General features: G+C 37.0%; 1 protein-coding gene across 6 annotated transcripts in view; it reads right to left on the bottom strand.

Moving 5' to 3' along the window:
- The window catches only part of HBS1L (HBS1 like translational GTPase), a 59,691-nt gene that overhangs the window by 12,341 nt on the left and 33,379 nt on the right, over positions 1-13,971 (bottom strand). For all 6 annotated transcript variants that reach the window (XM_059842042.1, XM_059842043.1, XM_059842044.1 and 3 more), the window contains 5 exons: positions 13,008-13,116; positions 4,629-4,885; positions 4,002-4,167; positions 2,826-2,943; positions 89-235 (listed from right to left, as the gene is read on the bottom strand). In XM_059842042.1, the coding sequence (XP_059698025.1) occupies positions 89-235; positions 2,826-2,943; positions 4,002-4,167; positions 4,629-4,885; positions 13,008-13,116 (797 nt within the window). The remainder of the gene's footprint in view (positions 1-88; positions 236-2,825; positions 2,944-4,001; positions 4,168-4,628; positions 4,886-13,007; positions 13,117-13,971) is intronic.

Raw genomic sequence — 13,971 nt, 5'->3', positions numbered from 1 at the left:
CATAAGTTTCACAATACTGATCCTTAAACTTAATATCTACAAAACTAGACAGAAGCCCTTCACTTAAATGAAGAAACTGAATGTGTACCTGGTCCATTTTATTGACTGCAACAGCCAACTGTGTCACTCCAAGAGAGCGCACTAATAATCCGTGCTCTCGAGTTTGTCCTCCCGTCTCAAACCCTGCCTCAAACTCTCCTCTGCTGGCATCCACAACCAAAATGGCCACATCAGCCTACATTATTAAAAAAAAAAAAAAAAAAAAAGTGGTTAAGAGGTGGAAATAATCTGGGTAAATACCTCAATCAGTAACATTTCACACAAAATGTACTTTGCACAGAGGGAATTCTGATGTGCTCCAAATGTAAATCAAACTGCTCAGTCCCATCTGTACCACACCCATTTTGGTGAGATATTATGGCATTATGTCATCCTTTGTCACAAACCACCACCTCCTGGTTAAACACAGGACAACTGCTCGTTTGGGGAACCTGTCCCCTTCAATCTATCCACTGTGGATGTGGCACAGATCTAAACAAAAGCCGCTTACGCTCAGAAGCTTTAGAACAATGTATGAGCACAATGTCCAGTTCTCTCTGCCTCAGTCTGTACACTGTCTTCTTAGTGAGAAGCTGCAAAAATTACAAACAGATCACCACACTGTACAACTGGGACAACCAGTTGTACTGTACTGTTGACTGTATGCTGGATGTGAATGCTTCACAGTCCACTCAAGACACTGGAGCATGCCAAAATCACAAGGTGACAAAAGACAAAGTAGCCTATTTTATCACCTAGACAAACCCCCTGACAAAGCATTAAGAGCAAACAGCCTATAGCACTGCATAAAAGTCAGCATATAAGCACTGGGAACGACACTGATCTTGCTGCTAGCCTTAAATTCTGCTAATATTTTTTGTACTTTTCCTGCTTTGGTAAGTAATTGCCAGTTAGATCATCATCATGTACTAAGCGACGGCAACAGATGTGAACAACAAAGGTACTGGTGTCAGCAGGTAGGTGTAAGACAATTTCAGAGGTCTGAGGAGATGGACATAATGGAAAGATAGAAGAAAAAGTGGTACTTTTCCCCTTTTCCTTAAATGCTTATGCTTTAGAATTCCAGGAAAAGGAAGAGTCCTGAGTCTGAACTTCCCTGGTCTCATCCTCGGCATGAAATCTCCAGAGCTCAGAGACAGCAGAAGAGTGAGAACAGGAAAAGGATAACTGATGAATTTCCTCAGAGCTCCCAGCCTCAGAAGTGCATTGCAGTGAACTTCTCCTCAAAACAAAAGACATTCTGCATTTTCTAAATTATAAAATCAGTACCTCAAGGACTTGTTGAATGTGTATCGAAGGCCAGATGCTGGCCTTGATAAGGCTGATTTGCATTTTGCATAGCAGCAGTTGGGGGTTCACCTCCTAGCAGCATTCTCCACAAGAAAAAGGCACTAGAGCCATTTCCAGCCGTTGCTTCAGCACTAAGCAGGCAACAGAAAGTTGCAAAGTTTCAGTGATTCCTTAACAGGCTCCAGAACAGACCAGTCCCCCATCACCCTGAGAGCTGGAGCACAGAGATCCCAAGCTTTATTCAGTCAGACCTGTCTTCTGCTGAACTGATACAATTGCTGGGGGATCTGCAACTCTTCTCTTAATACTTCTGCCCGTGTTACTTTTCCCCCAAAAGAAAAAAACTATTTAAACAATTGCAAAAAAATAGCACAGCTGAGTCAATATTTTCCACTGCTCTGAAACCAAAGATTCACTTTTAATTTTAAAACTCATAAAATTGCTACAACACATATTCTTCCATATGGATGGCTGTATAAGCACAATACCACAATTTGCAAACTTCTGACTATTCTGCAGCCTAACCACTGGGTCACAAGGTCTGAATTCTCACCCAGGCTCTACTTCAGAGCTAAAGCAGAACTTGGGACAAACCAGTCTTCCTACAGTGCAGTTCTCTATCTAAGATCATACTAGCAGTACTCGTCCAAGTACTCAACAAAGATCTTCAGATATAACCCATATTTCAGACAGTTATGACACAGACAAAGCAAAAACCTATACACAGCTTAGCTCTGGAAAAAAAATTATTAAATCCCTACTCTGGAGAACCAATCTTATTATTTAAAAAAGGGTGCCTTTAAGTGAAAAAAAAAATCATTCCTTTTACATCATGTAACCATGTTATTTTTCCCTCATCTCTGAGGTATTATTTCAACAAATAATAATCTATAGGAGACTGGTAAGTGCCATACTGATTTCAATGGGTAGTGTCCAATGCTATTAACTTCACCTACTGCTCCTGTACAAGTGGTATGCAGTCTCAGCAAATACCTTCTTGACAAGATAAATGCATTCTGTATAAACTTTGTTATCTGTTTTCTCATCCCCTACAAAATACACTGTAAAATATAAAAATGTGTTTTGCTTGACCTATAAATCCTTTTTCTTTATGCTCAAAATCACTTAAAATCTTAACCTACAATGTGACTTTCACAGAACCACTCATTGACTAGCCATATATCATATCTGAATAGCTTTCATAGCCCAAGTGTGGTTTTATCAAACTGCAGCTTACTATTAAATTACTTGCATAATAAAACCCTCCTCCCAAACATTAGCATCAAAAAAAGTAACTACCTTTAATGTTTAACGAACACATTATTTTTTAAGTTTAGAAAATGCAAAGACAGGTTAACACCATCAATGATTCCATTCCATTCCATCTTAGATTTTAAAAGAAAAAAAAAAAAACAATTTAAGAAGAAGTTTCAAATAATACTAATATTGGAAAAAGCATTTTGGACCATCTTTACCTGTGCAGCTCCTGTGATCATATTTGGAATGAAGTCCTTGTGGCCTGGAGCATCCATCAGTGTAATTACTTTAGTTGGTGTCTCAAATTTGGTCATACCTACATCCATTGTCACTCCCCTTAAATAAAGCACACATGCAATGCACCATTAAAACTTCTTTAAAACTTCACAGAGACATAAAGAAAGCTATTAAAAACACAGCTATGGAATGATACCCTTAATATCTTTCACTGATTTAGTCTTCACCATAGGGATACCAGTGTGTTGGAAGAGGAAACCTCTAAAGCTGCCTTTTAGTAAATCCAGTTGTGAAGAAAAATAGCCAGAATTCCCAGCACTCCCATGCACCCTTAGACTGTGTCCCAACAAGCACAGCAAAACCATGAAAATTGAACTGCATATTTAAATTGCTACTAATTATACTTTTGATATTTAGTTCCTCAGAAAAATGTAGGAGAATGTAATGTAAGAGAAACATAGCTGAGCTTAAAAAAAAAAAAAATAGGTGGTATAGGACAATTGAGATACAGTTACACATTTGCAAAGATGCACAGGCAATACTCTGGATTACCAAGGAAGGACCACAACACACTTGGACTCAGTTCCACGTCTCACTACCCTCCACACGTTCTGCACGACACACAGGATAGGATCCATCTCATCAAATGCAAACACCTACCATGCACATGTCTGCATCTGGGATAGTCATCTGCATCTCCCTTACAGACAATCAAGGCAGACAGGAACTTTCAAGGGACAAAACATCTTGTAGTAGAAGATACTTTCAGTATGCTACTTCCAATCACCAAAAATCCCAACAACAAAATAAGCCCCCAAAAATGCCAAACATTTACAGATAACTCCAGAAAGTTGTTTTTTTTTTTTTTAATAAAAAACTCAGAGCAAAAAAAAAAATCAATCAAAAATACCAATTCAGAAAACTCACTTCTCCAATATAAAAATGCAATTTTAAATTTCATAGTTCAAATTAATAAAGGCCTTTTATAAAGAATACAAATATTGTTAATTTAATTAATTTGTAGATTTTATTTTAAAAGTAATGTAAGTCACATGATGAACTGACAGTTCAATGCTTAGTTTATCAGACTAGTATTTTCTGACAAAAGCTGCTCTTTCAGAGAAAAAAAGGTAACTCCCATCAAAATGTATTTCTACCTTTCTCTTTCTTCACCAGTTTCATCCAAGACCCATGCATAGGCAAATGAAGCTTTACCAGCCTTTTTAGATTCCTGTTCGTATTTGTGCATAGTTCTTTTGTTCACATTTCCCAAAAGGTAGAGCAAATGACCCATTAAAGTACTTTTGCCTGCATCAACATGTCCTGTGGAAGAAAATAAATATTATAGCAATTTTATTCATTTATGCAATTTAGGTATAGCACAAGAAATATACTAAACATATGATCATCACATGCACTGACAATTCTCCTGTAATCCATACAACTTCATAATCCTGTGAGACAGAGACACTGGAAGACAGGTTACAATTACAGTCAGTTAGCATGACAGCCACAGAGCACCTCCAAATTCACGCTAAAAAGAACATGCTGCAACAATGAAACCAAGCCAAACATGTTCTGTATGCTCAAAGGGACTCTAACTCAACCTCACAGTCCAAGTCAAAGACATGTGAATGTACTCCCTCCAAAAAATGCAGATGCAACTGAAAACAGTATAAGATTTCTTTCTCAGGAGTGAAGACAGTTTTGCTTCTGTATCACTTCCAGATTCAGTCAACGCAGATTTTAAAATTTTTGTCAGAAATGTAATTTAACAGTATTACCTATTACCACCAAATTCAGCAGCTGCTTTCCTCCTTGTCTCTTCTCCAACTCTGCTTTCACATCTATTTGTGGTTTTGCCTTGCTTGACTTTTTTGCTGGAGTAGCCACCATATTCTGTTCTTCTGAAATCTGCATTACTTGGGGTGAAGGAGCAGATGTTGAGACAGCCTCAAGTACTCCAGAAGCTACACTGGCATCTTCAGGTAACAGTCCTTTCTGAGGTGTATTAGTGTGGCCATTTTCCTCAGCAATCGCACTAGGGGAAAAAAAAAACACAAGGAATGCAAATGGCAAAGAAAACATAGAAATAAGGGAGAGAAATTGAGTTTTCCATTCACTATCATGTAAGCTCAAGGAATATGTGATAAGCCCATTAAGGTGGAACTGATAAGCAGCTGAAAAAAAAACTGCGCAGATACCAGCTCTGAACATCTTGTCTGAAAAGCAGCACTGTTTACAAAAGCCAGATAAGATGAAATCTTGTAAAATATATGAAAGAGATAAACAAGGATAAACAAGCTTTCCATAGACCCTTCCTTTAACAGGAAGGGAAAGGACAATTATGCAGAATAACCACAGAGTAGGTTTCCTCTGAACTAAAAGCCCAAGTCAACTTTGAAGCACAGATCCTGAAACAGTTTCCATGTACAGTACCATTACTACAGTTCAACATAGTAATGTTGGATTCTGAGAACAGCAATATAACATAAAGAGTTGATATTAAGCACATGGAAGCTGCAATTTAAAGTGCAATGCTTACACAGAACTGTAACAGATGAGTTAAGACTTATCCATGTTGAAAAAAAATTGTTTCATGCATCAAACAAGACACCCAGGACTAAAGAGATGTGGATTCTCAAACTCCATTTTTCTAACACCCTGTTCTCCTACAAATCACCATACTAATCCTAATGGTAAATAATCTTAAATATATTATTTTCTTACACTGTCTCTTTTTTATCTACATTTTATAAAAGAACATATTTTCCTGATTGACACAAGCTTTCTGAGAATGTACAATATTATTCTTTATCTGTCATAGCAAAGATGATCACTAAAAACAAACACTAAGTAACATTTTAAAGACAGCAAAAGCTTTCTTACTGCCTGATAGAGTTGCATGGTGAGGTATTAATGTAAGAAACAAGACTGGAACAGAAGCGGTTATTACAGGTCTGCCAACTTTCTATTACAGCAAATGTCAATATACAAACCACTGATTATACAGAAAATGAAAATCCCTGCAAAACACTATACTCAAAATTTTATCCAAGGGGAAGAAGCTTCTTCCCCTGGAAAACTGGAAATCCTTTCAAGTTCCGTACCATCATGCTGCAGACTGCTTTCTCTGGAACAGCTTCATGCAGGCTCTCAGTCAAGGGTTTCCACATCCACAGTGAAATTTTCACTCTCCACTTTCTGTTTGCATGCCACAATTAACTACCCAGTATTAATCTTTTAGACTTCTACAAACAAAACTATTTGTTTTGGTACTTTAGAATCCCACATTGTGACATCTCAGCTTTTATTTGACATTACTTCTCATTTTCTGTCTGCACAGGAGTATTTGCATTGCCTTAGTCCCTCTCCATTACATAGATCTCATGGAACAATACAGCCTCAACATGTTAGTCTACTAAAGAAAGCTGCTGAAGAGTTATGATCTAAAAAATTAAACATTATAAATGTTCAGATCAAATGCAAACTTAGCCTCTCATTACAGCAGTAACATGGGACATTTTATGGCTCCCCCTGCTTCCCCACAGTTTCAGAACCCACCTGTGTTATCAGTACTGCAGCCGACTGATTGATTTTGACACCTTTTCATAAGGCCCAAAGCCAAGTTTTTCTCTTGACTGTGAGACCAAAGCAAAAATTCCAACACTCATTTTTTTGGCTACAAAACCCAAGGTGAGGTTCTCGCCTCAAGGCTGAATACCCCGTTTTTTTGTTTTTTTTTTTTTTCCCAAAACCCAAGGTCAGGTTCTTGCCTCAAGGCTGGATACCCAGGCATGCTTCCCAAATTAGCTAAGCAAACAACCTGTTTTCTGACAGCCATGATGGTTGCAGGGGTACAGATGGTACCTGTCCTTCTGCATAATGGATAAACAATTCTGTATAAAGTCTATTTGATATTAAATAAAACATAGATGTACAAAGTCTATTTATACTTTTGTATAAAAGCCTTTTCTAAAATGAAGTTTCTCTATCAAAATATTCTAAACCACTTTTAGGAGAAGGACAAGTTTCTATCAAACTACTGTCTTAGGTCACACAATCTTGACATTCTAGAATTCACACTACAAAGCCAAAGGTTCCAGATCCCAACTATCACCATGTTACAGAGAGCATTGCAGCTTGACAAGCTGAATGAACTTGATAACACTTGATTCTCTAAACCAAAACAATAGTTGGTCATCATTGCTTTACATGTAGCAATGAAGAAGTTGATTACATACCAATTATTCCACAGGGAAAAAAGTCACTACAACTATTTGTGCTTTCTTTGACTGGAAAAGGTAAGTGCATTTCTATAAGAACAGAAGGCTCTGCCTTTAAAATTTCTTAAATAGTACATTAAGTTTTAGCAGAAAACCTACTTTGGAATGGCAAAACAATTATTTTCTCCAATGTCTCTGCAGGGAAATTTTACTTCATGAAAACAAACTGGAAACAATCAAGTTGATAGAGGGTAAATATACAGAGAATTGTGGTAACTAACTTTTCTACATAGGCATTAAAATAATCTGAATGATGTAAAGCATTAAAATAATCTGAATGATGCAAAGCATAACAAATAATTTTTGTCTCAATCACTTAAAAGAGCCTCATATATTTACAATTAATTTTCATTAGGCAACTTTCATCAAGATTAAGACTCTTCCATCTTCTTCCCTTTCTTCAGGCAAACTTCAGTCTCAGCATAATATCTAGCAGCATAATATCTAGCATGTTCACACTGAAGTACCAGGACTAGTGCCAATATGCAAAGGTCACACTGAAATGCAAATATGGTATTTTACATTGGTATCAAGTTTTCTTCCTTGAAAGTCTAATATTTGAAGTTCTGGAGAAAACTATTTGTATAAGAAGTCATATCAAAACAGCCTTTACAGCTGGCAATAGTTCTCTTTCCTTCTCAATGTATGCATTTCTTCCAAAACCAAATTTTCAAAAGTGAAAAAAAAAATTAAAAGGCAGTTATTTAGATGAAGCTGAAGGCAATGTGACCTACAAACATAACTCTCATATTTTTCTATAGCTTTCCAAAATATATTCAAGCATTGTCACATCAGTCTATTAACAGACAAGAATGTATTTTCATAGAGAGGTTATTTGCAAGCCTCTAAGTTTTATTTCATTAAACTAGGTAATGATTCTTTTTCTAATCCCAGATGCTAAGATCTTCCTGCAGGCCAAAGCCTATGTCAGTAAGGATTCCCCAAAATAAGATGGATTTTGTGTGGTAGAATTCAAACTAATTACAGCATCTGAAAGAACCATGGCTATTTCCAGAGACCAAGTACTGTCACATTTCTATGTAGCTTTTATTGCAACCACCACTGCTTAAGGCTGCCAAATAGCTTTTATTTTGGGTGGTGCAAAGAAAAAGTGCTAGATACAAATGAAATTAGTGAAACAAATCTCCAGCCATCATTAGGCCTTGCTACTTTTTCAAGGGTACAGTATTTGAAGAGCCAGTACACTGCTAGAGTTTAAAAGTTTCAGATATTATTATGTTTTGGAAACCTGGAAACAACTTGTGCCACAATAAACCTAGACTTATCATTTCAGAGAAGAAACATCAGAATGGAGAGAGCATATGGTCTCCTTACACAGTACCCCTAATAACACAATTCAGCTTTTTGCTGACCCGTGTCAGGGAAAGGGAGAGCAAGTTTATTGCTAGATACCTAAGCAGGAAAGCAGGCAGGTTAAATTTCAGTCTCATGGAAGTGCATGAAGAGAAATGCAACAGTAAGACCTTGACAGATAGTTATGCTTCATGGGAAGCAGATGAGTAGTTTATTGAAAGCTTGATAACCGCTCCAAAAAATGCTCAGGAGCTCCATTTCTGACTGTCAATTAAAAAAAATGAATGACATTGGAAATGCTCTTCAGCTAGCCTCTTCCCACAAGGTTTTACAGAATTACTGAATCAAAAACCCCTGTCAGAAGGCAGTACAAGTGTGTCACTAGTGCAGGCAGTTGAGAGTATAACCAAGTCAACTGCACGAGAAAGCATCTTGGTAGTAAAGTTCAAGCTTGGTCTTAGCCATGACAACCTACCATATGAAAAAAAATTTATACTGGAGGAAGACCACTTCCTAAACCATTGCTTGCATCACTGTTTGAGAAGTTGATGGACTCTCAAAAGCAGTCTCAGCTTGCCAACCACTGGTTTCATGGAGCCATTGATTGATTATATAACTCAACTTCTTTGAAAGGACAGAACTATTACAAACCTTGCATACACACTGAGATGATGTACTCAAGAAAGCTTGACCATCAGCAATTCAGGCACAAATCTCAAAACAGCCTATCACAGCTCTTTTGGAAATCAGCAGACAAACCAAAGCCTGGCAGGGACCAACATTTAGTAAAAATTAAAACTGCCAGGCCAGAAATTTCCTATGCTGTCTTCACAACAAGGACTATAACAGTAAACTGAATAAAATGTTATGGTTACATTACTGTTTTCTGGGGAATATTAATAAATACAGCATATGTTGTTATAAGACATGTTAGAAGGCATTCAATCTCCCACAAGTATTGAAAGGTTCACCCCACCACGCATTCAAAGAGGAACCTGAAAGCTCATCTGCTCAATATTAACTCTTCAGAATTTAGCTTTTAAACATTATTTTCAACCTTCTAGTCTCGATGCTGGCTGAATTATTTTTACACAACCGACTCTTTTGGAGTACTTACAGTCATTACAGAAACGTCTACATTTATTTCCCCTTTCAAAATTATTAATTACAAAATATTGGTCAGACTAGTTAAAATAATCAACCCTTTTTTGGTCACAACTTCTGGCTTCCTTTATTACTTAACAGAAAGAAAAAGCCCAGTAAACAGTTTTGCTAGAGCATCAGTTTACCAGCAAACTCCATTTTCTGCAGACAATCCCACTAAGAATACCCAGCAACAAAGGCAATCAATGCTCAAAGCAATTAATGGCTACTAATTATCCATCCATTTCAAATAAGATTCACTGATTAATATGAGGTTATACCTCAAAACAAGACTGAATTATTGTCTGAAAAGCCAAAGAATGGGGTTTTTTGCTAATGCAAGGCTGCTGCTTTTAAAAACACGGTCCAAAAATTGTTTTTAAGATCCCATATAGGTAATAACAAAAACTAGTTCATATGTACTATACAATTTCCTTCTGGTGGTATCTGCACCAGCACCATACAAATATTTTTGAGTAAAAGTAGGGGGTACAGTTACAGATGTTTTAGAATCCATTTAGAATGCTTTGAATAATTTATACTGTTGCTTTTGGTCAGTGACATAAACTATGTACTTTTAAAAAGCTGTATTATTATAAACACTCTGCAGTAAATTAACAAAGAGACAAGAACATAAAGAAGCTATAAAATAGGTCAAAGGAACACGTCTTTCTTTGGTGTTAATAAAAACAGACTCCTTCTGTTCCTTAACAGGTTATCCTTTTCCTGCCATTAATCCAGAAGGTAACTGCAGAAGAAAAAAACTAACACTCATTGAGGTGGAGGTTCATGTTTTGAAACAGATGATTCTCTGCTTCTATAAAGTCAATGTCATAGGCCTTGGCAGTGCCTCCACAGCAGTCTGTTAGGCAAAAGAAGAAAGGAGGCCCCATCAGACTCCTTGAAGGAGGGGTCTTTAAGACATGCAGGTAACTTTACCATTTAAATGGTACCTTCTTCCATATTCATTGATTGGCTGTGCTCCAAATCTCATGCTCTTTTACAAATCATTCCACTTCTTACCTATTCCTCCCACTTACAGCTAAATACTTTAAGAATATCCAATTTCAACAGTAAAAAGAAGTTTGTTTTCAATTAGCATTTCAGCAGTACCACTTAGTGAGATTAATTAAAAACCATCTTCACAATCACAGAATGACAGAATACTTTAGGCCTTTTAAGGTCATCTAGTTCAACCCCACTGCAATGAGCAGGGACATCTTCAACTAGATCAGGTTGCTCAAAGCCTGGTCCAGCCTGATTTTGGAAGTTTCCATGGGTGGAGCATCCACCACCTCTTTGGCGAATCTGTTCCAGTGTTTTAACACCCTCACTGTAAAAAACTTCCTTACATACAATCTAGACTCTCGTGCATTCTAAAACCATTACACCCTTTGTCCTGTCAGAACAAGCCCTCCTAAAATGTCTGTCCCCATCTTTCTTATACACCCCCTTCAGCTACTGGAAAGCTGCAACAAGGTCACTCCAAAGCATTCCCTTCTTCAGGTTGAGCAACCCCAGCTTTCTCAGGCTGTCTTCACAGGAGAGATGCTTCATCCCTCTAATAATCTTGGTGGCCTCCTCAGGGCCCACTCCAACAGGTCCATGTCTTTCCTGTGCTGAAAACCCCAGAACAGAATGCAGCACTCCCGATGGGGTCTCACAAGAACAACATTACAGATTTATCTAGAGGAATTTACCCACAGGTCCTGAAGGCCTAATCTTTTTTCTGCCACTGAACTGTAAGCAAGCATGGTCAGTGACCCTGAAAAGAAGCAGAATGGCTGAGAACCATGTTGGAGACAACCACCTTTCATCAGAGACTGAGTCATCACTCGCCTATCCAAGAATTAAGTCTCAGATGAGGAAGCATTCTTCTTATCTCCTCCTTCCCTGTGGAGTAGGCACACATGCTAGGTATTGGAGATAGAAAATTCTGTACTTGCTCTTTTTCAAAAAAAACCTTTTTAAATAGCCATTATTACAGATCAAAAGAAAAAAATCAATCACAACTACATAAAATTAGCTGGCAGATCTGCTTCACTCACTTAATATTCCTTTCTTTTTCTAAACTTCTATCCAAATTAAATTACTACATAGAAGTCCCCATGAAAAACTCCAACTTCTAAGAAGTTTAATAAGAACAAAAGAGATGAAGGTGCCTGGAACTTCATGAGTCCAGTTGTCAAACCCAGACCTACTGATTAGTAGACAGCAAGTGAAAAAAAATTATGCTTCCTTTATATTTTGCAATTCTCAACCAGTACAGACAAAATACTTTGAAAGTCCCAGAAATTTTTCATTTTATTGCACCTAAGGAGACTGAATGAAGGTGATGTCTTTTAGCAATGGTAGCATAAATGAATAATGACAGCAGTTTCACACCTTGTATTAAAAGTGCTTAAGTAGATGAAACTTCTTGCTTTCCACTCAGTTATCAAACATGCACAAGATACTGTAAGATAAAGACTATGCTGCCCTCTTACTTCTAAGAATGCTTTCCAGATCAGAATTACAAATACTGCAGGATGAGGTTGGGATGTTGGCACTTACACTTGAGAATTTTTTGACCTCAGGATGAACTGTGGGATTTCTTGCCATAAATTAGATAGCTACTGTAAGATTGCATTCAAAACAGAATAAGAGTGCCTAAGTAAGAAAAATACATTAATCATTCTTAATAGAAAAAGACAAAACCAAAAAATAAATAAAAATTGTGCGGAACCACAGAACACTACTCCATGATATGTCATGGACCATATTCCCAACACACATGCCCTGTTCTTGTATATTTCTTTCACTATTCACTGCTGGCTATTGCTGTAGGTAGACTCTGATTCAGATGTCTGTCTTCTTGCTCTCATGAGACATCCCCCTTAACAGTTCCAAGTCAGGATAAAATTAGAAGCACTAATTTAACTATAGCACAAGTAGGACCAAACTCTACAACAGTTGTACCCTGGACACCTGTTAAAGTTAATAAAAGCTGCAGAGGAAGGCATGGTTTAGCCATAAGTGATTGTTTTCCCCATCAACTATTCTTAAATATATTACTTCCTTTGAAGAACAAGCAATTACAGTTAAGATTTATTGATTTCATAATTCCACTTAGAGAACTAAATTTAAAATAAACGAACACCAAGAAAGTTCAGTATTCTATGAAGCGGATGTTTAAATAATCTGACTACCTGATATCTCTATGCACTATTCATAGTGAAAGGATTTGTTAAACTCAAAACGTGAGGTACCATCTTCTGAAAGTAATTCTGAGTCAAACAAGAAGCTGAGATGGTTAGTTCTGAAGAGTGACACTAAAACTGCTGTGAAAAATAGAAAAAAATAATAAGAGAACTTGCTACAGGTGCATCAGTCTGAAAGAAGAGTTGCTGATGTACCTTGATGTATGAGGGCTTGGCTTACCATGGAACTTCAAATCCCATAGATTGTTTCTTTCCAGACACTGTCATTTTGGCAATTTTTGGCACAATTTCAGATTCCATTCTGGCTGACTGGGAATCCCTTGTTTTTCCTAGTAATAGACAAAAAGTAAGTTTGAACTTAAGGTTGTGACTAACAGGTATTAAATATAAACTTTAACAAGTCCCATTACTTCTCTCCAGCCCAACAATACCAGTCCTTCGTGAACAACACTCACATTTCAGTGTCTTATGTGCATATATTACATAATTAATCAAAATAATCTACAGTTAGATCTATAGAAAATCTCACCTCTATCTCTAAGCATTCACATGACACCTACACCATGCAAGAGCTTTACTAGAAACAGCTCTGCAGGGTGCCAGAAGCATTTCATGCAACACGAGATAAAGAAATAGATTGCAGCTGCTCACTAGATGATTGGATTAGTTCTTCTTTAGAGTTTTCCTTTTGCCTTAATATTGCTAACATTGTAAAGTTAAAAAATATGTCCAACTCAGAGAATGCTAGCAGCAGCACCAGCTATATGTGGGCTGCCAAGCCTTCCCTGAAATCTGAAAACAGAGCTGTCTCATACTGAATTACACTCAAGAAGCCAAGCAAAACTCCAAAGCTAGCTAATTTCAAGGTTATTTAGAAGTAATTACCAGAATTGAGTAACTTAATTACTTAAAGGTATTGACTTTTACCCTAACTTAAATGAAAACACAATTACAGCTCATTCTTAGTTTTGGGAAACTAGTTACACAACTAATAGCACTACATGCTATTAGTTTCTTATCAAGCTATAAAAAAAAGATGAATTGTTTACTCTGCAAAGGAGGGGTTTATATAAAAGAAGTAAACTAGACATTTTCTTTGCACAGTTCCCTTGTTATTATTTTAGGATCCTTTCTTCCTTCAAGGAAAAACACTTCCCGTATTACAGCATTTGTGACAGCTGCTG

This window comes from Haemorhous mexicanus, chromosome 3, assembly GCF_027477595.1.
Source record: "Haemorhous mexicanus isolate bHaeMex1 chromosome 3, bHaeMex1.pri, whole genome shotgun sequence".
Classification (NCBI taxonomy): domain Eukaryota; kingdom Metazoa; phylum Chordata; class Aves; order Passeriformes; family Fringillidae; genus Haemorhous; species Haemorhous mexicanus.
This window is presented reverse-complemented; position numbering and strand designations above follow the sequence as displayed.